This window comes from Ovis canadensis, chromosome 3 (assembly GCF_042477335.2).
Source record: "Ovis canadensis isolate MfBH-ARS-UI-01 breed Bighorn chromosome 3, ARS-UI_OviCan_v2, whole genome shotgun sequence".
NCBI classification, from domain to species: Eukaryota; Metazoa; Chordata; class Mammalia; order Artiodactyla; family Bovidae; genus Ovis; species Ovis canadensis.
The window spans coordinates 45260310-45283704 of NC_091247.1; the positions used below are offsets into that span (position 1 = coordinate 45260310).

Here is a 23395-nt window from a genome sequence, read left to right on the forward strand (position 1 = left end):
CATGATATTATACATGTTTCAGTGCCATTCTCCCAAATCATCTCACCCTCTCCCTCTCCCTCTGAGTCCAAAAGTCTGCTATACACATCTGTGTCTTTTTTGCTGTCTTGCATACAGGGTCATCATTGCCATCTTTCTAAATTCCATATATATGTGTCTGCTTTTTAGTATGCTGTCTAGGTTGGTCATAACTTTTCTTCCAAGAAGAAAGCGTCTTCTAATTTCCTGGCTGCAGTCACCATCTGCACTGATTTTGGAGCCCCCCAAAATAAAGTCTGACACTGTTTCCACTGTTTCCCCATCTATTTGCCATGAAGTGATGAGACCAGATGCCATGATCTTAGTTTTCTGAATATTGAGCTTTAAGCCAACTTTTCACTCTCCTCTTTCACTTTCATTAAGAGACTCTTTAGTTCTTCTTTGCTTTCTGCCATAAGGGTGGTGTCATCTGCATATCTGAGGTTATTGATATTTCTCCCGGCAATCTTGATTCCAGCTTGTGCTTCATCCAGCCCAGCCCTTCTAATGATGTACTCTGCATATAAATTAAATAAGCAGGGTGACAATATACAGCCTTGAAGTACTCCTTTCACGACTTGGAACCAGTATGCTGTTCCATGTCCAGTTCTAACTGTTGCTTCCTGACCTGCATACAGGTTTCTCAAGAGGCAGGTCAAGATTCTTTTTCTGAATCCTGAAGAGAAGAGAAAAAATCTCTTTCTAAGAATTTTCCACAGTTTGTTGTAATCCACACAGTCAAAGGCTTTGATATAGTCAGTAAAGCAGAAATAGATGTTTTCCTGGAAGTCTCTTGCTTTTTCGATGATCCAGCGGAGGTTGGCAATTTGACCTCTGGTTCCTCTGCCTTTTCTAAATCCAGCTTGAACATCTGGAAATTCACAGTTCACGTACTGCTCAAGCCTCGCTTGGGGAATTTTGAGCATTACTTTGCTAATGTGTGAGATGAGCGCAATTGTGCGGTAATTTGAGCATTCTTTGGCATTGCCTTTCTTTGGGATTGGAATGAAAACTGACCTTTTCCAGTCCTGTGGCCACTGCTGAGTTTTCCAAATGTGCTGGCATACTGAGTGCAGCACTTTCAGAACATCACCTTTTAGGATTTGAAATAGCTCAACTGTAATTCCATCACCTCCACTAGCCTTGTTTGTAGTGATGCTTTCTAAGGCCCACTTAACTTCACATTCCCGAATGCGACAGTTCTATAGAACAAAGAACTTTCCCAGAACTTCCAAACTCCTGATAGCTATATAAGGGGAAAACTTACTTATAATTACTTGAGCCAGGGACTTCCCTGGTGGTCCAGTGGTTGAGAATCTGCCTTGCAATGCAGGGGATGTGGGTTCAAACATCTTGTTATAGGACAAACTGGACAAAATTTTGGCTAATGAAATACAATATATTCTTGCATGGTACTGACATGTGCTGAATGTTTCAAGAATACCAAGTTTGAAATTTTTTCAAGAGCAGTTTACCATTGCAGGAAATCAATACTAAAAGAAACACCACTTGTGGTATTTTAAACATCAATATAATACACTTCTATCAGTTTTCATGGATAGCTATCTATTTCACAGTCATTTTGATACAAGCATCTGATTACTTTCCCAGGATTTCCAGTGTACTAATGCCTGAGCACTTATATATTGAAATCTAATATATTATAAATCCATTTTCCTTATCACGCCCCAATATGATTTTAAACATTATACTTTCAATATTAGATGTGTAAATAGGTTGTAGTGTCTATAAACTTTATTTCAGGATAATACAGTGGATGCTACAAAGCATTAATTTTTAAAAGAAGGATGTTTCTTATGAGATTGTGAACCATTGATCTATAAGCTTTAGTTCCCTAAAGATGAGAATTTAAGTTAAGACAACCTATGCCCAAGCAAAACTATGATTAAACAAAACCACAAATGCAGTGTGGTTAAGGTAAATTTTGGAAAATATGCTATGTTTAAGATATAATAATTTATCAATAAACTTTTACTATATGCCTAGTACTTGATAACACTGAAGTAAAAAGAGGTGTGGCACAGGTCTATATGCTTTCATGGAACTTATAAAGTAGGAAGGAAACAAAGCAATAGTTAAAATAGTTAAAGAACTAAATGCCAGTTACTGTCTGAGCATATGTGAAAATATAAACTAAGAAAACTACATCTAGTATATAGTTAAAACTACATAATGTACTATAACTAAAATTATAAACTAATTATTTGTAGGCTTCCCTGGTGGCTCAGATGGTAAAGCGTCTGTCTACAATGCGGGAGACCATGGTTCGAGCCCTGGGTTGGGAAGATCCCTTGGAGAAGGAAATGGCAACCCACTCCAGCACTACTGCCTGGAAAATCCCATGGACAGAGGAGCCAAGAAAGGCTATAGACACACAGTCATGACAGTTTACTAATTTATGATATAAATTCTTAGTTTTAGGTTGATATCAAAGATTATAGCCCTGTCCCTAAGTAACATATACATCCTTTCATGAAGGAGGTTTTTTCAAAAGAAGGACATACTACTTACAGAAAACAGGTTCTGTCATATACAGGTGAGGCAACTGACTCATAGATGCTATTATAAACTTTCAGAAAATAACAGTAAGCATAAATGAGCTATAAACCCATCATCAATCATCACAGAAAGTTACATCACTCTAAGAATTACTCTGACTCAGTGTAACAGACAAAAATGTTGCCTAAAGGGCAGTCCAGCTTAGAGCCTAGATTTAGTTATATGTAATAATACAGGAACAGCAGCAAAAATCTCTAGATTCTTTGTAAATTATCCTTTATTATCTATGTTCATTTGTAATCTGAAGCCATTTCCATTAACTTTTTCAACCTTATGAACACACCTCTAGATTGTTTTAGCGGTCAGTTGTGTTTTTGTCTTTACAAACATTAATCAATATGCCATCATGGCTAAACATTCCTAAGATTAAGTGCGAAGTACTGCTGTAATCTATGAATAAGATCTCTACAAATAAGATATCTTATGTCCCACGCTACTTGGGATAATCGATTCACACCTGCTTTTCAGAGAAGATCATTAGTAGTGTCATTTTTTCAGTCTTACAGAGAATAATTACATGGACTCTATACCAATGAAGCCAAACATACAGAGAACTTTTGTAAATTACACCTATTTCTCACTTCCCATTCATTCCTAACATAAAAATACTTGTTTTATTTTATGAACATCCACTATAGTTGCTAATAACTCCTAGAGTTCTATCCATTTGGTCAGGATCTAGCCCTAAGGCAGCTAGGGACCTGCCTCTTAGTGGTGGGATGATTCTTGGATGTCCCTGATTGCACCTCTGTTTGAACATCTTGTCATGCCTTGTAATGTTCTCCCATACCTAATATCATCCCAACTTCAGCCTAGCTTTGTCCCAACTCTTTCCATCCCACATATTTTTCCTCTTGTTCTTAAAAATCAGTTGTATTTCCTCATTCAAATCAAGTTAATGGGTATTATCTCCCAAATGTGAAAGACTGCTCTCTATTTGTGGAAGATTTTCCTTTATAGAAAAAAAATGCTTGGTTTCCTTTAAAATCAAGAATAAGACAAGGATGCCCCATTTTGCCATTTCTATTCAACACAGTGCTACAAACTCTAGCCAGGGCAATTAGGCAAGAAAATTAAAAGACTTTCATATTTAAAAGAAATAAATAAAACTATGTCTATTTGTAGTTTAAATGATCTTCTAGGTAGAAAATTCTAAAGAATTCACAAAACTGTTAAGAGCTGAGAAATAAATGCAACAAAATTGTAAGATACAAAATCAACAGATAAAAATCAGCTGTATTTCTATACACTAGCAATGAACAATCTGAAAAGAAATTAAGAAAGCAATTTCATTCATAACAGTATCAAAAAGAACAAAATACTCCTGATACCCATTATATGGGCTACATACAATGGAATATTCATCCTTAAAAAAGAAGAAAATTCTGGCACATGCTGCAATATGAAAGAACCTTGAAGAATTATACTAAGTGAAACAAGCCTGTCACAAAATGACATAGGTTTTTACTTATATAAGATACCTAAATAAGCAAATTCATATAGAAAGAAAGTTTACTAGAGGTTACCAGACTCTGAAGGAAGGAGTTAACACGAAGCCCTTGTTTACTGATACATAGTTTCTATCTGGGTTAATGAAAACACTTTGGAAATAAGACAGTGGTGATGGGTGCATAGCCTTGTGAACGTAACTAATGTCACAGAATTCTATGGTTAAAAACAGTTAAACTGGCAAATTCATGTTATATACATTTTGCCACAACAAAAAAGAACAAAAATTAAGCTTGAAATTGAATGTGAATTCATTCAGCCATTCAGTCAGTCACTGACATTTTATATAGCACATATTATGCACCAGGCACTTGGTTAGATTATAAAGTGATGAAAAGGCACTGATAATATGCATTAGTAACACCAATAATTACTAAAATTTTTGAGTACTCTTACATGAACCCAACAAACTAGGTAATTGCTATTATAATCCTCATTTTATTGATGAATAAACTGAAGCTTAAAAAGACTAAGTAACTTACAAAATATTACACTGCTTGACATTATATTCTCAACCATTATACTGCCAGTAAGAGTATTTGATACTATGAGAGGACATAGCAAGGCAATTAACTTATTTACCCAGGGTTTAATGGATGTCTGACTAAAAGCTTGAAAACTGATTAGGAATTTGGTAGGAGGAGGGTGTAAGTTGAAAAAGAAAATATTGCTAACAGTGGAAGCAAAAAGTCTAGAAACAGAGTTCATTCATAAAACTTCAAGCAGCATACTGAAGGTGGACCTTAGAGTGCCAAAGGTGAATTATCAGAGATCAGACTGGAGTAGTAAACAAGACAGAGAGAAGGTTTGGTTTGGTTTTATCCACTGTGGGATAAACAACCACAAGTTTAGGGTTTAAAACAGCAACCATTTTGTTATATCTTATTATTCTGTGGATGGACTGGGCTCAGTTAGGCAGTTCTACAGCTTCATGAGATGTCACTGAGGCTAAAATTATCTGGAAGTTTCCAGAGCATGGAGTATATAAGACGGCTCTCTCACAGGTCTGTCATCTTGGCAGGAACATCTACAAGTCTGGGTTCACCTTCAGGCTGGGATGTCCAGGCTTTCCTTTTTTTCATATACCTTCAGGCACATTCTCTCCACACAGAAAGATGGAGTCCTAAAGGAGACTATGAAGAAGGGACATTAGAATAAAAACCAGAAGAATAGAGGATCACAAAAAACAAGAGGAAAAGGTATTTCATAGAAGAGAAAATTACTACTACTGTCAAATGCTGCAGAGAGAGTAACTATGATTAAGACTGAAAACTGTTCCCTCAGATCACAAACATTAAGTTATTAGTGACTGGCAAAAGCAGTCTCCGGAGCAGAAGCTCTATTATAGTGATGAACAGAAGGTGGAAAAGTGGAAATAACAAATAGAAAATTTTTTCAAGAAGCTCAACAGTTAAAGAGAAGACCACCTAGTGGTAGGTATGGGAGGACAAGAGCTCAAGAGAGGATTTTTTTTAAGATGGCAGAGGTTAAAGCATGTTTAAGTACTATTGGGATGAAACCAATAGAGGAGAAAAAACTGAAGAAGCCAAAACAGGGGCCTCTGAGGAAGCAGAAGGGTATACAATACACAACACAGAAACAGATTATCTTGAGACAGGAGACAAGATCCACTGTGCCTAGCACTGGACAGGGCTATGAGTGCACTCAGGCTGTAGGCATGGCAAATAGAAATATATGAAACTCAGTCTGAGGCATTCTTCTTCGATGCCTTCTACAGCATTTTCTCAATAAAGCAAGAAGTAAGGTCATCTTCTAGGAAAAAGGATAGGAGGTTTGAGAAGAATGAAAGACATTTTAAATGGCCACTATCAGGACTAAGTTAAGAGTTGATTAGGAAAACATGAAAATATAACTAGAAAGCTTGAGAACCAAAGGCTAGATTGGTAATCAAGACTATGGTATTTTCCAGTTGGCTTAACTGCACGTTGTCTCTTGCCATATTCAGTAATCGGGTACAGAGAATTTACAGGGGTTGAATTGTACTGAAGAGGTAAATGGATTAACAAGAAAATTACAAATTGTACCAAAATATATACTGATAAGTTTAAACTATTCTGTTTTATTTGGCAAAGGTATCCACTGCAGTACTTCAGGTGCTACTGAAAGATACTGTACAGCATGGCCTAAGTCCCCTGTAAACAGATCAGAGAACAATACTAGCCACCCTTGAATCAGTACCTCTATTCAGAGCTCTAAGAATGAAAAATAATAGGAGCACAAATGTAATTTAAAATTGTTTAGCATTCACACAGAAAACAGGTGAAATGTTTTGATAGATTTAACACAATATATTTTACACATTTCTACAAACAACTACAAAATATGAATTATTAATGAGATAGTTTAAAATACTGAGTCTTGAAACTCAGGGTGAATCTAATACTTACATCATGCGCTTGCATACATGTGTGCTGAGTTGCCTCAGTCATGTCCCACTCTATGCAACCCTATGGACTGTAGCCCACCAGGCTCCTCTGTCCTCGGGGATGCTCCTGGTAAGAATGCTGGAGTGGGTTGCTGTGCCCTCCTCCAGGGGATCTTTCAGACCTGGGATCAAATCGGCATCTCCTACATTGGCAGGGGGGTTCTTTACCAGTAGCACCACCTGGGATGCCCATACTTACATTCTATCTCCATCCACATCAGTTATATTCCAATAGTTCAAAGGCTACATGCGGCTAATGGGTACCATACTGGACTGTGTAGCTCTAAATATCATAGTTGTATAACATCTAGAATTATGACATCCTTGTTGAATTAACAGAGCCAATGAAGGTCCTTCTTAAATGCCATCTTCCTACTCCTGCAGTCATTCATAATATATGTTTACATAGACTGATCGACTTCACTTTCACTTTTCACTTTCATCCATTGGAGAAGGAAATGGCAACCCACTCCAGTGTTCTTGCCTGGAGAATTCCAGGGACGACAGAGCCTGGTGGGCTGCCATCTATGGGGTCACACAAAGTCGGACATGACTGAAGCGACTTAGCAGCAGCATACTTCAACTGCAAATGTTCTGTTATTCCTAGATTCAGAATTTAGACACATGTACTGAAAACAGATCATCCAAGACAGAGCTTTGGTTCCCTACCAACTTCATGCTGGCTACCTGTCTGGAAACCACTGGTATCCATCATTTGCTATCTAGGCTATTCAGGTGTGGCAGATGGAAGGCAGCTGCACAGACTAAGGCTTCCTCTTTCTTTACTAAGTTGGCTACCACTCACCTACTTATATCCCAGCTTCCAAGATTCTCCTAACATCTCCTCTCAAGTTCTGTTTGTCCTTTGGGTGTTCATGCATTTCTTTACTCATTGATTTTCATTTTAGTATGTTTTCAAGAGCATGAAAATAAACACATGTATTCAATTGACCATTTTCATCTGGAAGTTGCTTTTTTGATTAGGAGCTGATTTATTTTAAAATCCATAAATTCACCATCAAAAGATAACTTACCTGCAAATAGACAAACTTTTCAATGCTTCCTTAGGGATTTACTCTAATAAAAATTCCAGATATAAATAATATAAAATATTTTAATGAAAAATCAATTTGCTCTTATAATTTATCTACTAAGAACATTCTGTATTTGAAATAATTGTGTTCATATCACTAATTAGTTAACATGAAAAGAAAGATAATGTTATTGAACACTAACTCTGCTTCCCCCAGATGAACTATAAAAAACTATCTAGCCTCAACTCAATTGTGTTACGCTTATGCTCTGCAAACCTTAGGTAAATATTTGTACTCTAGTCATCAGAAGTTCCAATTTTTATGGGAGTCTACAGAACTAGCACTGGCAAGAACTGTTAACCTGTCACTGTCCTGATTTACCAGCACCTTACAGAGTGAAAAGCAAGCATTTTCAAGACAGATGTATTTGGTATTACAAAAACTTGTAGTAATAAACTACATCATTAACGTGGTCTCTGAAATAGATAAATTACTTCAGCAGTAGTTTGAACTTCTTACTTCTTCAAAATAAATTTAACTTCATATTCTAAGTCCATTTGAAACATAAATCAGCCTTTTAAAAATGAGGAAAACTCAATTTTATTTGTTCAAGATCATTTTTGCCCCTTCAGTTAGCATTGAGCCAGAGCAACACATTCTGATCTTTTCAGCTGGAACCCACTCAAATAAAACAGTCCATTGTACTCTTTCACGAACATTTCCCCCTGCTCACAACTCTTAAGTCAATGCATATGCTTCTATTTTCTTTTTTAAGGTTAGTACAATTCTTTAACTCAAGCATTTATTGAGTACTATTTTGTACCAGGCACCGCTAGATTCTAATATAATACAATGTACTCTGTTTTCAAAAACTTCATAGTCTAGCACAGGAGACAGATATATAAAGTAATAAATATAAAGCAATAAGTATTGCAATAATGGTATAAACAAAGTGCAATGGGAAGCCCAGAGACAGGAAGGATTAATTCTTTCTGGGAATGGTGGTGGAAGGAATAGGATTTTCCCAGTGGGAATGGGTGGAAGGAAGACTATTCCAAGCAGAGGGAACAACATGAAAAAAAGCACAATGAAAGTACACAGCTTCTTTGGGAAACAATAAGTAGCCTGGAGTGGCTAAAACATGAGAGTCCTGCAGAGTAATGGCAGAAATCATGTGAAGGAATTTGAACTTTTTGTTATAATTAAGGCAACGAAGAGCCACAAAAGCAGGAAAGAGATGTGATTTGTGTCTTAGAAAGAAACTCTGCAGCAGTGTGACTGACTGACTAGAAAAGGGGGATAGAAAGAAGGCAGGAAAACCAATTAGAAAGATATTATACCAGACTAGGTGGAACTCTGAGCAGTAACTGTGGAACTGGAGAAAAGGGAATGAATAGATTTTACATGCATTTCAGAAACAGAATCACTTGGACATGATGGATATTTGGATGAGAGAAGGTAAGAAAAGAAGAATCAAGGATTCCACCATGTATTTTGGCCTGTATGATGATTAAACAGAAAACAATACAGATTTTTAAATGAGCTCTGAACTGATACGTCTGCAGCTATTTGCAAGACATTCAAGTGGAAAGATCCAGAAGGCAGTTGGAAATAAAGATCTCAGCTAATGAGTATAGTCAATACCAAAAATACAGATTTTTGGAATTAGCAACTTAAAAATGACATTTGCAGTCATGTGAGCAGATGAAGTTTCAAGAAGGAAGAAGAGAAACTATTGCCAAATACTACATCCTACAAAAAAGATGATAAATATCTATGACAAAACTTTTAAAAGAAATAATTTATAAGAAAATATGGGGGAATATTTTCATGATCATGAGGTAAGAAAGGATTTCCTAAACATGACACACAAAAAGCAACAATCATAAAGGAAAAGATGAATACATTCAGCTACTTAAAAACACCTTAAGAAAGAATGAAAGGACAATCCACATAATGGGAAAAATATACTCAATACATATAAGTGACAAAGGACCAGAATGCAGAATATGTAAAGAGCTCTTACAAATCAAAGAGAAAAGACAGACAATCTAAAAGAAAAAGAAGGCAATTTAAGAGTAGGCACTTCACAAAGGAAAATATCCAAATAAACAACAAATATAAAAACAGGCGCTCAATCTCACCACTAATCAAGAAAATACAAATTTAAACCATTACGTGTATTACTACACATCCAACAAATTGACAAAATTTTAAAATGCTAATAATACTAAGCTTTGGCAAAGATATGGAGTAACCACAATTTTCATATACTATTGAAAATATAAAAATTTATACAACCAATTTGGAAAAATGTGCCAGTATCTAGTCAAGTTGAAAATATGCATCCCTTATGGCTTGGAAATTTCCCTTCTAAGATGTACTTGAGAGATTTGCATCTTTATGTGCACCAGGATACACATAAAAGAATGTTCAGAGCAGCATCCCTGTAATTTTCCCAAACTAGAAATAACCCAAATACCTACCAACAGAACAAGTCATTTGTATGTATAACTGAATCACTTTTCTGTACAACTGAAACTAACATTGTTAATCAACTATACTCCAATATAAAGTAAAATGTTTAAATAAATTATAGTATATTCATACAATGGACTACTATACAGCATAAAGCAATAAAAGTGAACAACCTATAGAAACACACAATGACACAGATGAACTTATAAACATAAGGTTAAGTGAAAAAAACAAGAAAGTAATTCTATTCATATAAAATTCAAAACAAATGCACACTGGTTAGGAACGCATGTACAGGTGACCAATTTTTTAAAAGAGAAATAAATGCAAGAAAACCATTACTATAAATGATAAGACAGTGGTTACCTCTGAAGAGACTGAAGTGATTGTAATGGGCAAGGAATACTCAGGGATTTCTGTGGTCCCAATAATGCTTTGTGGGCTTCCCAGGTGGCTCACTGGTAAAGAATTCACCTGCCAATGCAGGAGATGCACATTGTATCACTGGGTCAGAAATATCCCTTGGAAAAAGAAATAGCAACCCATTCCAGTATTCTTGCCTGGGAAATCCCATGGACAGAGGAGCCTGGCGGGCTTCAGTCCACTCGGTCACAGAGTCGGCCACAACTGAGCATGCACACAATAATGCTCTACTCCTTGACCTTAGTGTGATGATCTCATAATAAGTTGACAACTGATTGATAAAAGATACATATACATTTTGTGGACTTTAAAATGTATTTCATAACTTAAAATTTTAATGAACTAAATTTTAAAATGGTTTTACATCTAACAAAGGATGTAAGAGTGATAAGTAACCAAAAAGATCTTGATTCTAAAGACGATTAAGGAGATTAAGAAAATATGCTATTGAATCCACTTAAACTGAATGCCACATAAAAAGCAACTCTGTGTCTTAGATAAACAACATTTAAATCTGTTACAAGTCTGATGACTGGATTTCATTCTTTCATTCACTCAACAAACAGACCTACCAAGTATCTTCAGAAGCGGCAAGCACTTCAAGTAAAGGAAAATTTAGTCCTATCTCTTATACTTCCTCTCTCTCACTCTAGGACCCCCCACTGACTTCTAATCCCTTTTGGAATAAAAGATTTAGCTATTATTGAGTGGAATACAATCTCGGGGCAGGGGGAGACTCTCAATTCCAAAATATACAAATAAAAAGGCATGCAGGAATTATCAGGTGCTGATCTGAGTATATGATGGCTCATGCCTCACACGAAGAAATACAGGAAGAAAAGAGATGCTAGCTTTTTCTTCTCCAAACATTAATAACCACAGACAGACAAGCTTTGCTTTTCTACATCAAATAAGAGGAAAACTGAAGAGGTCAGTAGCAGGAATAGAGCATGAGATGAATGGTTTTTAAAACCTGAAGAAATAAGGATACTGTTTAAATGAGACTTTTTTTTTTCAACAAAAGGAAACCAATATCTAAAAGTTATTCGATCTATATTCCCCAACTTGTTAACCATTTTTTACTTTGTGGAGTTAGCTCTGAAAAATAAATTTTACCCTAAAAAGACAGGATTTGCTTAGTGAGATTTTAAAAATTAAACCACAAACTTAAAAACCTGACGTTCCCAAGTTAGCAGTTAGAAAAAAGATTCCAAATACCTGTTTACAAACAAATGAAGTCTCATTTACAGAATCATTAATCTAATTCCAATTCCATATTTGGTTTACACAACTTTCCCTGTATTAGACCTCCTATAACATAGCAAAGCAATCTTCTGAGGAGCAAGAAAGGCTCAGCGAAGAATAAAAAACACTACCCATAAACATGAAACAAACAGGAAAAGAACTTTAAAATTACTTAGAAATTAAGTATTAGTAAGAAATTAAAAGGTGAGATAGACCTGGTATGACTAGTCTTTTCATTTAATGCTCTGTTAATATATTTCTGAACACTCATTAAATGTTATTGAAGAGATGCCCAGAAAGATAAATGTGACAATGTCCTAGAAAATAAATTTCAGTTACCAAAACTCAAATTTTACAACTTGAAGTTAGATAAAGCACATTTCACTGACATCAGTCTGGCAGTCTGTTTTGTAAGTACTATGGTGTTGTGTGTTTTTTTTTTTTAATAATTGTTAACATACTGAAATTTTTAGGTAGCTCCTATAGTCAAACATGGAATCTGAAGACTGAGTTCTGCCAAGTTCTGCCACTTACCAACTATGTGATCTTGAGTAAATAATCAAACCACCCTAAGCTTCACACCAACCAACCTTATAAGACTTGAGAGCAGATAAAGAAAATAATATATGTGAACAATACTGTAGGGACTCCAAAGATGGGGAACTCAATTTCCTCAATATACTGCAAAAACTACTTTCCACAAATTAATACTTTCACCCATCTCTTATTATGGAAAAAATTAAACAGACAAAAATAGAATGTAATGAAATTATATGTATTCTCACTCAGCTTCAATAATTAAAAACTCATAATAATCTTATTTAATTTATATTCCAACCATTCCCCTCTCTTCCTCTATTATTATGAAGCAAGACCCAGACATCATATTATGGCCTCTTTTCAGTGTATGTACCGGTATATGAAGTCCAACAGAGAGGTCTGAGGTATAGATATGGATTTGAGAGTCACCAGTAATGAATTCAAGAGTTGATGCCACAGCTTTGGATGAGGTCAAATACCCATCATTGAGAAAAAAGATAAGATTCTTTTGGTGCCTCTTTGTCATAAAATATAAGGCGATATAAAACACAGTTTTTCTATGAATAAAGAAACACTGGATTTTTCGAAGGCCTATAGAACTTTTACATCCTATGATTTTAACTGTTTTTTGCCTTAAAAAGTGTCCTTTTATATTAATAGTCACTATACTAAAGGATTTAGAAAAATCCCTGGGACATAAACTGACATTATCTATGTTACATCAAATTTAAACACTGATATTAGAACTTATCTCAAATCTACTTTTTAAAGTACTCGAGAACTTCTTGTTCCTTTTAAATTTTCCTCTTTAAATTGTATAAACCCATTTTATACTTTCTTTTGTATGTATAATTCACAATAAAGTTTTTAGAATAAACTTTAAAAAGAAAGTATGATTCCTGCATTTAAATAGCTATGACAGATGATGGTATATCTTTTAAGCACTTCAAGTTTTGAAGAGACATAAGAATATTTGTGTACTAAAAATATTTTATAAGCTCTTTAGACACCAAGTTGTTGAATCAAAGACCATTTATTCCTACATTTTAATTAACTTTACCCCAAATGTCAAAATTACTTATGATTTATTTACACTCCACTTCCATCCTGGAAAAAATTGTGATTCATCCTTTAAATCTTAACTTCAGAATCTACTTTAAAAGTACTTTAAAAATTTCCTGAAACAATATTTATAAGATGTTTAATAAGATTAACCTTCAAAAAACGAAGTATTTATGACATTTGTAATGGAATGGAACTTTGTGTCTTTTATTTCATTAGTCATCAATCAAATTATTCAAAGCCAGTAAGAGGGGTACAATTTTTAGAAACAATAGATTTTCGATGTTTAAATTTTGAAAGTTGTCATTTAATTGTACTATTTGATTAGAAAAAACTCCAAAATATTTTAAATCTTATCTCCATCTTTGAAGTAATAGTTATAGAAATATGAATGTGTAAGTTTCATAATTAGGTGATACATTTGTGAGCACACCATATATTTGTTTGCTTTATTTTTTTTCTAAGAAAAAACTGGATATATTTAACAGCAGTTTCAACTTTTACTATTTTTCATAACTGCCATTTCACCTAAACAACAGCAAGTTTTTCAGGAAATATTTTTGATTTTTAAAAACTTTTGAACGACTGCACCTAATGTAAGGTAAAATCCAACTCATTAAAAGCATGATTAAAGAATTACTAAGTCAAAATCACGTTTCCCTCTCCCACCAAAAATATCCAATTCGTTTTTCATATATCAATAAATACCAATAGGATGACTAAAGTAAAATTGATTTTTCAGGAACTATCTACAACACACAGCCCCACCCCCCACCAAAAAAAAAAAAAATCTTTTTCAAATAAGTGTATTCCAGACACTCACACATTTAATTAAACAGATTCTTTCTTAAATAGAGATGTTTTCTCCTTGTCAGAATAAGCAATACATTGTTATTATTTAGCATTCACTTTTTTAGTTGGTGGTTTTTATTTTAGGTACTATTGAATATAAATATTCCTTAGTTAAAGTTAATGAGCTACTCCAATTAAAAATAAATTTTAAAAAATTAATGAGTTAATGAGCTTTTTTCATTCTCGTTTTCGACATTAAAATGCATGGGGGAAGGGAGAGATAGTATGGAAAACATAGAATAACTCGTTGAGAACTTGTTAGGTTTTCAATTAAGGAATTTTATAAATCTATCTTGAAGCTGTTCTTAAATTAATTCTGCAACAGCAGCCAAGTGATTTTTTTTTTTTTGGTCTTGAATAGTAATGATACAGATTTTCTTTACCAATAATGTATATATTAACTACATTTAATATATCAGATACATTTTATTTCTGTATCTCTAAAGAAAACCTCGGTGCCTGTCAGTGCCTAATGACATCAATAACATTCATTTATTCTGCCAAAGTAATGAACTTACCATTCTCCCAACTGGAAACACACACACACACACACACACACACACACACACACACACACAACAATTTATCTAAGAACTATTTTGATCAAAATGTATGAAAAAAACTAGTGATTTTGACACAAAAATTGAAACCTTTCGGTTTTTTGGTCTCTGTAATGTGCCAGACATAAATTTGCTGACACTCAGCGCCTTTTTACCTGTTTTTCCTCTCACGTTTAATACCCCATAGCTCTAAGAATTTTTTTAAAAAACTTCTTTTTTACAATGATGAGAAATGTCTCCATATGCCCTCACTAGCTACTGAGTAGCTATAAAATAATAAAAAGCTCTACAACAGACGATGTTACTTTACTGAATCTATTCAAAGCTTCAGGAAATTAACGCGGTGCTCCTGAGGTTTCAAGAATTTTAAAAACTTATTTAAAAATCATAAACATGACCTATCCGTTAGCCATAAAACACTTCACACAAGTTCACTGAAAGGCGGACTTTTCTGCCTTCGAGGTTTGACCAGAGAGCACAAGCCATGAGTAGAAAACACGAAGATTTCGTTGAGCACTGAAAGGAACAAAACTGTTGACGTCTTAACACTTAAAGTTACTACATATTCTGAAGTTGCTTAATCGTCTTCCATTACTTCAATTCTAGTTGCTTCTATTGTGTCACGAACACCAAAACGCAAACAGTACAAACCTCTTCCCTCAGAAGAAGGGCGAGCTGAGGGCGGTTCTCACAGAACCTGCCAGTAACAGGTGGCCGGCCGGGAGGAACCGCCGCGTTCCCGCCGCCGCCGCCTGGACTCGGGGCCGCGTGGGCTCCCCAACTCCTTCCAGCCACTTCCGGCCGCCCACACCCTCCAGCGGCTACGCACCCTCCCTGCTCGCCCAAGCTTCCGCGTCGCGGCGGCCTGAAGTGCCCCACCACCTTCCCGCTCCTCGTTTCCGCTCAGCGCCACGGGCGTCGGCGCAGGCTGGGAAGCCCTGGGAGAAGCACGTGCCTCTTCTCGAGGCGTCGCCACCCGGGCGGGAACTCTCGCCCGGTCTCCACGAGCCCTGCCGCTGGTTCCCAGTCTACCTGAGTACGCAGGCGCCGAAACTTCTAGACGCCGCCGAGTGGCCGGGGCCACTGTGATGCGTTTCACCTGCCTGCCCGAAGCCTCGGCCCAAAGTGTGAGGTTCTGGAACGTCCCCGACGAAGTGGGGCCAAATAATAAATACGACGAAAATGAGGCCCTGGGGGTTGGGTACCTTGTTCCGGAGATCACACAGTTGTCCAAGCGAGTGCAGAGCCGCGTCTCGTGGTTTCATTCCACCGCGAAGTCAGGAGGGCTGATGGGAGGCACAGAACCCGCCTCAAGGAGCTGCAGGCGCGGTCAGCCCAGAACATAGGCCTGGAGCGGCCCTAGTGGCGGCTGCGTGAGCCAGGGCGGCACTGGGGCAGGCCAGGCAGGTCGGTCGAGCAAGGAGACCCTGCCCCCGGGCGCCCAAGCCCATGCAGCGAGAGCGAGAAGCCTCTTTGCTCCGGCCACCGGCCCAGACTCCCCGGCACGTGCGGGCCGAGCACCGCAGGGGCCACGGTGCACAGCGGTTCTGCGCGCCGGGTCGCCCTCCGCCGGCGGCGCCGCAGGGTGACGCTCAGCGAGGCCGCGGCTGCGCCCACCTGCGGACTTTTGCGGAGTAGGGGGGCTGTTGGGCTTATTTATAGAATAGGAAGGCGTGGTGCGCCGGAGCCGGACCTACGGAGTCCGGAGGGAGGACGCGGCCGAGAAAGCTTCACTCCAGCCGGGTCTCTCAGCCATGAGACAGCTCGGCACGGAACCCCGGAGGAGGGGTCGTTCTTCAAACCCGGCCTCAAGTTGTGCTCTTAGGTCTCACACGGAATAAAAAGAATAGGGTGTGTTGGTCACTTCGCAGGAAACTTTTCGTTGTTTCCTTATTTCCTTCCCTCCTGTGGACAAGTTGAGCAGCTCCTGGGCCTTACGCCCAGGAGGTTTCAGACCAAAAAGGATCGGGACTCTGGGTCTTCTGGAGCATCATTCCAACCTACTCCCACCTCTATCCCTGTCTTCCTCAGGGGACGGTGGAACCCTACTTCCGACCCCCTGCTGCAATCCAGAAGTCTGCTTCCCCTGACAAAGTGAAACGCGTCCCTATTGACTCTTCTAGATTTTTGTTTTTGCGTTTTAATACGAACTAAGATAGTTTGGCTACTTCTGGCAGGGCCTGAGGGTTTAAAGGGACGTCTTAGCACGTGGAAGGGATGACTCGGATTCCCCCAGCCGCCATGAAGCCACTCGGGACAGCTCAGCAGAAAGGAAGGTTGTCTCTTGCCAACATGCAAGACACGGATCGGTTTTTTTGTCGTTTTGTTTTCTTTTCCTTTTTGGCTCAGCTCTGAGAGCATTACAGAGCTATCCCTTCCCGCCTCCCGACCCTCTTCCCCTCCCCCTCTTCTTTCTGGTGCAGGCGTCAATTAGGGTGAAGAAATCAGTGCCAGGCTCCTGCCTCTGAAGAGAAAGGAATTGCTTCGGGAATTGAGTCCTGACACCTGTCTCTGTCCGCGATGGCGAGAGGGGATACGGGGTCAAAACGCCTGGGGAAAGAGGCCGGGCTGACCGACGCGGGGGGTGGGGGGAGGTAGGGGGGACCCTCTCTAGAAGAGCGTTTCTTTGGCCTGCAGCTTCACATAGGTTATTAACACGCGGGTTATTAACACGCGGGTTATTAACACAGAGGTTTCCTCTCTTTAGTTCCCTCCACCCACCCAAGACCAGGACCTGGGCTGGAAGCAGAAGAGCAACACTGACAAACCGTTCATTAATTTGCATTTATTTTGGGGAAATAATGTAGATAAAGGGGGGAAGAAAGGGGCTGCCTTACATTTCAACAAGTAATTTGCGATCTTCACATCGGACAAATCAAATTTACAAATTACTTTCCCACCTACTGGACGAAACGGCCAAAGCCAAAATTGATATACAGGCGTGGGCTCTCCGTAGATTTCGGAGAATGAAGGTGCACTAAAAACTCACTAGACAAAACAGGGTTGTTTAAAGAGAGAGAAGCCGGCGGAGGAACTGAACCTGGGTTTCGGGCCTGGGGTTGTTTTGTTTTGTTTTCCCATAATACTATATTTTTATCTTTTTGCTTTCTTTTGGTTTCGGTCTCTAAACCAGAACTGCGACCTTGTGCTTAGACCTGGTGAAGGGCTCAGTCCTGCGCCCCCTCCCAGCCTAAACCCCTCCCCTGTGCCCTGACTTGACTCTCTCTCCTTCAGACTCCAGGACCCTCCCGATTCTCCGCGCGCAGCTTCCTAAAACCAAACGATTTTCTTTAATAAATACACAGAGGGAGAAGGTGTGAGAGGGCAGGGAAATTTTGCAACAACTGAAAAAGTAAAAGCGCCATCGTTTGAGAAAGAGAGGAAAGGGGACAGAGGGAAAATAGTTTTTGTTTTATATATATGTGTGTGTATATATATATATATATATGCTGTATATATCTTAAAGTTCTATTTCTTGGGCTAAGACAAGATATACTCAGTTCAACCAACAGCAACTAAAAAGTTTAAGTGGTCCCTGGAACGGACCTGACTATATACAGCATTCCCGCCGAGGCGGGAGCCTGAGCCTGTTCTACGCAGGGCGGGGCTGTGCGCGAGAGGCTAAGGACGCGTTCCTCCCCTGGGTCTCCCACGAGCGTTGGGCGGGAGAGGAGGAAACGCCAGGAGGCTCTGGCCTGCAGGCGGGGAGCGGGGCTGAGGGCAGCTGAAGGGGTGGCAGTCTGCAGGCGAGAAACGCTTAGTGGTTGTTTTGATTTGGAGTAGAGTGTGGGTACACTCCCAACAGGCAGACACATGCCAGTTAGTGACTCCAGTGTCCAGAAAGAATAAATTAAACTGTAGGGCTCAAACAGCAAGACACAGAGCGAAGAGCCTCCGAAGGCTGCAAGTGCATACATAGTAACTGTCCAGAAAGACTAGAAGAGGGCGACTTGGGAGTTCGGTGGGGGCTGAGGAGGGGAGCACACAGCTCTCCTGTATAGAACTTGTTGGCCAAGCCGAAGCACCGGTCCCCCCATCCAAGGGGTGGGTAGGGTTTGCACATCCCTCAAGCAAGTGGCACAAAGATGAGGGCGGCAGTGCAGCAATGGGCATCTTTTGGGGGCATGAAATTTCGGGTCTGGAGAAGCCGAGGCAAAGGCGGGCGGTGCAGCAGCAGCAACAACAGGACGGGGATCACGGAGGGCGCAGGTAGTTGCGTTTCTTCTCCTCTTCCTCCCACTCCTGGGCTCACAAGACCTGAAACCTCCATGAGGCTTGGTCCTTATAGTCCAGACAGTCAGGTGAGTTGAAGTTGAGTTTCCAAGCAGAGGATGCGGCGGCAGCGCCAGGCTCCTTGTAATCCAAGCAGTCGGCAGAGTTGAAGGCGAGCCCCGAGCCGCCGTAGCCCTGGTGGTGGTGGTGGTGGTGATGGTGGTGGTGGCCTGAGGACTGGCTCAGCGGGTGGTGTGCGTGGGGATGGTGGTGATGGTGGCTCGCCATGGAGGAGGGTGCCATAGGGCTGAGCTGGTGCGGGTGGTGGTGCGAGTGCATGGGCGCTAAATACGAGCTGCAGTCCACGCCGCCAAAGTAGGAGGAGGAGGGCGCGGGGTAGCCCTGGCCATAGCTGCCGCCCTGGCCGTAGGACATGGGATAGGAGGCTGCGGCCGAGGCAGCTCCTGCGGCTACCGAGCGCTGCATACACGATGCGTTGCTGGGTGCAGCCAAAGGCTCGGGCATCGACACTGAAGCCGGCGCTGAGCCGGGCGAGATGGAGGCCGGACTCCAGATGGAGGAAGCAGCAGGCGTACTCAACGATGACGGGACCGCCACCGCCGGGTTCCCGCCCAGGCCTGCAGCCGCTGCCGCCGCGGGGTTAGCTGAGGCGCTGGATGCGGAGCTGGAGGACGAGGCGGAACTGGAGACAGCAGGCGGCGTGAACTGGCCGCTGCTTTCGGAGCCCGAGCTCTCCCGCACCGGGGACGACTTTTTCTTTGCTGGGCGGCTCTTGGTCCCACTCCCGCTCTGCTGCTGCTGACGGCATTTGGCGCGGCGGTTCTTGAACCAGACCTGCGGCAGGCCGAGTGGGGAAGAGCGTGTGAGGGGGCGAGTAGAGTTTGCCATTCCCCTGCCTCTTGGACCAACTCCGGCCTAGCAACCCCATCCCTCTCCGATCGACGCCTCCACCCTTCCCCATCTCCGGCCCGGCCAGACCCTGCATTCGCTGCTCCACCCTCCCCCATCCTTCTGCTCAAAGACCCTCCTCTGGCAAAGTAGGGATGTGCACCTCCCCACCCCCACTCCCAGCTCAACTCTGTTGGAGGGCGGAACATTTGTGTCTGTCCAGCCAAAAGTTCAGCCATCTCTAAACTGCTGCTGTTGGCCGCTTCCCAACAGACCTGTGAATGCATGGAGGCCCTGTCTTATGTGAATAGAGCCCGGGAAACTGCAGCGAGGCACAGAGCAGGCCGCGGAATGGGGGGCAGCCACCAAATCTAAGCCGGAGCCACTCTGCCCCAAGGAGGCCTGGTGCTGGGCCGGCAGAGAATTTGGGTGGGAGCAGGAAGCTGAATTAGAGGAGGACTACGGAAGGAAGCCTGAACATAATTTCGTTGAACTTCTTGGCTCCAAGTGGGGAACCAAATAAGACAGTCATAAAGTTCTCACTCCTCTCGGAAGGCCCGGGTACAAGACATGGCATTCCTGTTCTCTCGAGCCTCTGGGAGGAAAAAGGCAAGATAAAAGGCCTTTGAGAAGAGTTCTGAGTTATGACCTGATCAATATTTTCGGGTCCCTTTCATCTGTCACACACACACACACACACACACACACACACCCAGAAACAGCAAAGCTGGTAGCCAGATTTTGCGTTCAGCATCCTCTCAGAGCAAAGAAAAAGGTCTAATCACACTGCCGCCACCCGTGGGGCACACTTCCAGACAGGGGACCAGGCTTTGGCCAAGCCCCACTCTTTCATTTCCAGGATTCCCGGGATGCAAGGCCAGGGCAGAGGCAGAATTCAAGACCCGGTAGGAAACTGCCAAGCCCTGGGGTGGCCGAAGAGGCAGGGGACAAGTGTCGGGCTTGGCCTCCTGCAATCCTAAAAGAGACTTCGGAGAGGCGCCCCGGGGCCAACGGCCCAATTCAGGGCTCTAAGATAGTTCCTTTAATTTTGGCCCCTCTGCCAGGCCCGGGCCCAGCGCTAGGGGGAGTCTGAGAGGGGCTGCCCAGCCTGTAAGCCCGCCCCCACACCAGACCACTTCCCAACCAGGCCCTCTCTAACCAGCCCCAGCACCCCTCCCCGGACCCTGGAAATCCCCCGCGCGCGCACCTGGACTCTGGACTCTGGCAGGTTGATCTTGAGCGCCACCTCCTCACGCATGAAGATGTCTGGGTAGCGAGTCTTGGCGAAGAGCGCCTCAAGCACGTCCAGTTGAGAGCGCGTGAAGGTGGTGCGCTCGCGTCGCTGCTTCCGCGGGGTGGCTGAAGGGAAACGCGGGGGAGCGTCGGGTCAGTGGTGGCCACGCGGACTCGCGCTAGAGGATTTGGACAGGACCTTGGCAGGCCCTGGACCAGGTCGTTGCAAAAGAAAGCCGAGCTCCGAAGAGAAAAGAACTCCCCAGGGAGGCGAGCCTGACAGGCCACAGGTGGGAGAAACTGCAGGTGTGCCTGATCGGCACACCGACACTCCTGATTGTCTCCGACACGCCAGGGCTGACCCCTTCCCTGCCTCTCAGAGGTTAAGAAAGGAAGAGAAGTTATACAATCTTTCTTCCTTCGCTGCCCGCCCCCTACCCCCCCCCCCCCCCCCGTCCCCCGCCCTGCCAACACTCTCCCTGACTGGAGGGTGGGGAAGGGGTGTGCTGGAACGTCCTGGAAAACACTTTCCGAGGTAATAAGCGGAGGTGAAGAAACGGAACCTAGACAAGAGAGCCAGGATTTGGCTCAAGTCGTCCACGTCAACAGTGCAGAAGTTGGTGCAGGCCACCCATCTAAAGGACAATTTAATTATGGAGGGAGACTCCCGCTGCCTTACCTCTGCCAGCCGCTTTGCATAAGGCAAGCTCGGCCTTTCCTGTCAGGGCCAAGCGAGTGTCCATATTCCTCGTTCAGTGTTGAGGGGGAAAGGCATAGATTCTTTCAATCTCTCTCTCTCACACACACCCCACCCATGGGAAACGAATCCGTGGGTAAATGCGCTCTGTGCTGGCGGTGGGATGACAACTGGAGAGAAGTTGCCGGTGTTGCCGGGCTGGAGGGCTTACTTCTCATGTCTTAGCCACCCCGGCCCTACTTCCCGACCACGATCTGTCCTCCGAGTCAGCGCGCCCTGCAATGTAAGAGACTAGGCAACCGGTTCCCTGGGCCTAATCTGGGACAAAATTTGTGCTCAAACCCAGAGCTGGTGATTCCCCAGAGTTCTAAGGGAGGAGGGTGTAGGGGTCGATGCTCACCCGGATAGCCCACGGAGGGGTGTAGGAGGTCCATGGCTGGCCCGGCTAGACCGAGCCCATTCATACCATATGGGGGTTGTTTGAGGTAAGACATCATGCTAACAGCTGGGTGGAGGCGCCCCGACGGATCCAGGGGGCCGGGGGCCAGGCGCAGTGCGGGGCTCCCACTGCGCAGTCCTTCAAGCTCTGTTGCGTCTGGGGGCCCGGCCTATGGAGACAAATGACACACCGAAACTGTCATTCCAAGCCACCACTGCTTCCTGGTCTTGCCGGAGGAAGGAGTCACAGGATGGGGAGGTGACGCAGGCTATGGATCTGTGCAGAACTCGGCTCTATAAGGCCTTAGCCCAAAGACCACAGATTCTTTGAAAAGTAAAATTTCTGGATCATTATCACTTCTTTTCGGGCTTGGAATGGGACAGACACTCGTAGGGCGACGCTAGGAGTGAGGAGAGGTTAAAATCGGGGGCAACCTTGGGAGGTCAGAGCCCAAAACGCAGAGTGCGCTAGGTCCCAAGATTAGGCAAAAATCTGTTCGGGTGGAAGAGGGCATCACACCACACAAGCAAACATCCCCTCGACCTCAAGGCAGCAGGAGACCCAGAGCATGAGGGGTTGTTTCGTTTTGTTTCAAATGTTTTTGAAAGTGGAACGGACAGGTAGACTCCAGAGAGCCAAGGTGAGGCACGGCGGAGGGCTCGCCGCACCTGGGCCTCTCCGGGACGCATTGCTCACTGAGTACATCCTTCCAGAGTCTCCGCGGCTGGGTCCCACAGCCGCTCTACCAGTTTACCTCTCTGTGCCTGGCCGCTGAGAGATTGCTTACCCGGAATCCCACCCACACTTCTACCACCGATTCGAGCCCAGGTCCGGCCGAGGCGACCAGAAGGCGCCACCGTACAGGTGGCGGTTCAAACACGCCGCCCGGGATCACCCGCACCTCGCCACAGCCGCAGGCCGTGCTTCCCCAGAGCAAGCCAGTCCTGGCTGCGGACAATGGGGTCTCGGCCGGGGTCGAAAGGTGACCTGACCAGCGCCCCAAGGGTCTGGCGGATTTGGGAAGCCTCAGTGCAATAGGTCTGGTGCGCTTCCGGATTATTCTACTAGCTGAACCAGAGCCCGAGGACCCGATCCAGACTAGAGAACTAGGCCTCTGCGGCGTAGTTCGCGCTGCCCCGGGCAGGAAGGTCGACGCCT

At 42.7% G+C, this 23395-nt stretch overlaps 2 protein-coding genes across 3 annotated transcripts in view; one reads left to right on the plus strand and one right to left on the minus strand.

The window, feature by feature from the left end:
- The window catches only part of WDPCP (WD repeat containing planar cell polarity effector), a 604312-nt gene that overhangs the window by 579922 nt on the left and 995 nt on the right, over positions 1-23395 (plus strand). The gene's annotated exons all lie outside the window — the stretch shown is intronic.
- Positions 18908-22393, minus strand: OTX1 (orthodenticle homeobox 1). Its single transcript, XM_069583078.1, has 3 exons — positions 22199-22393; positions 21076-21227; positions 18908-19814 (listed from the first exon to the last, which is right to left on the minus strand). Exons 1-3 carry the CDS (start codon positions 22293-22295, stop codon positions 18996-18998), a joined length of 1068 nt encoding a protein of 355 aa, XP_069439179.1. The 5' UTR covers positions 22296-22393; the 3' UTR covers positions 18908-18995.

Coding starts and splice junctions, on each gene's coding strand:
- OTX1 (XM_069583078.1), bottom strand. CDS start 22,295: ATGATGTCTTACCTCAAACAACCCCCATATGGTATGAATGGGCTCGGT. Junction 21,228..22,198: donor CCCCTCCGTGGGCTATCCGG/GTGAGCATCGAC, acceptor GTTTCCCTTCAG/CCACCCCGCGGAAGCAGCGA. Junction 19,815..21,075: donor TGCCAGAGTCCAGAGTCCAG/GTGCGCGCGCGG, acceptor GGCCTGCCGCAG/GTCTGGTTCAAGAACCGCCG.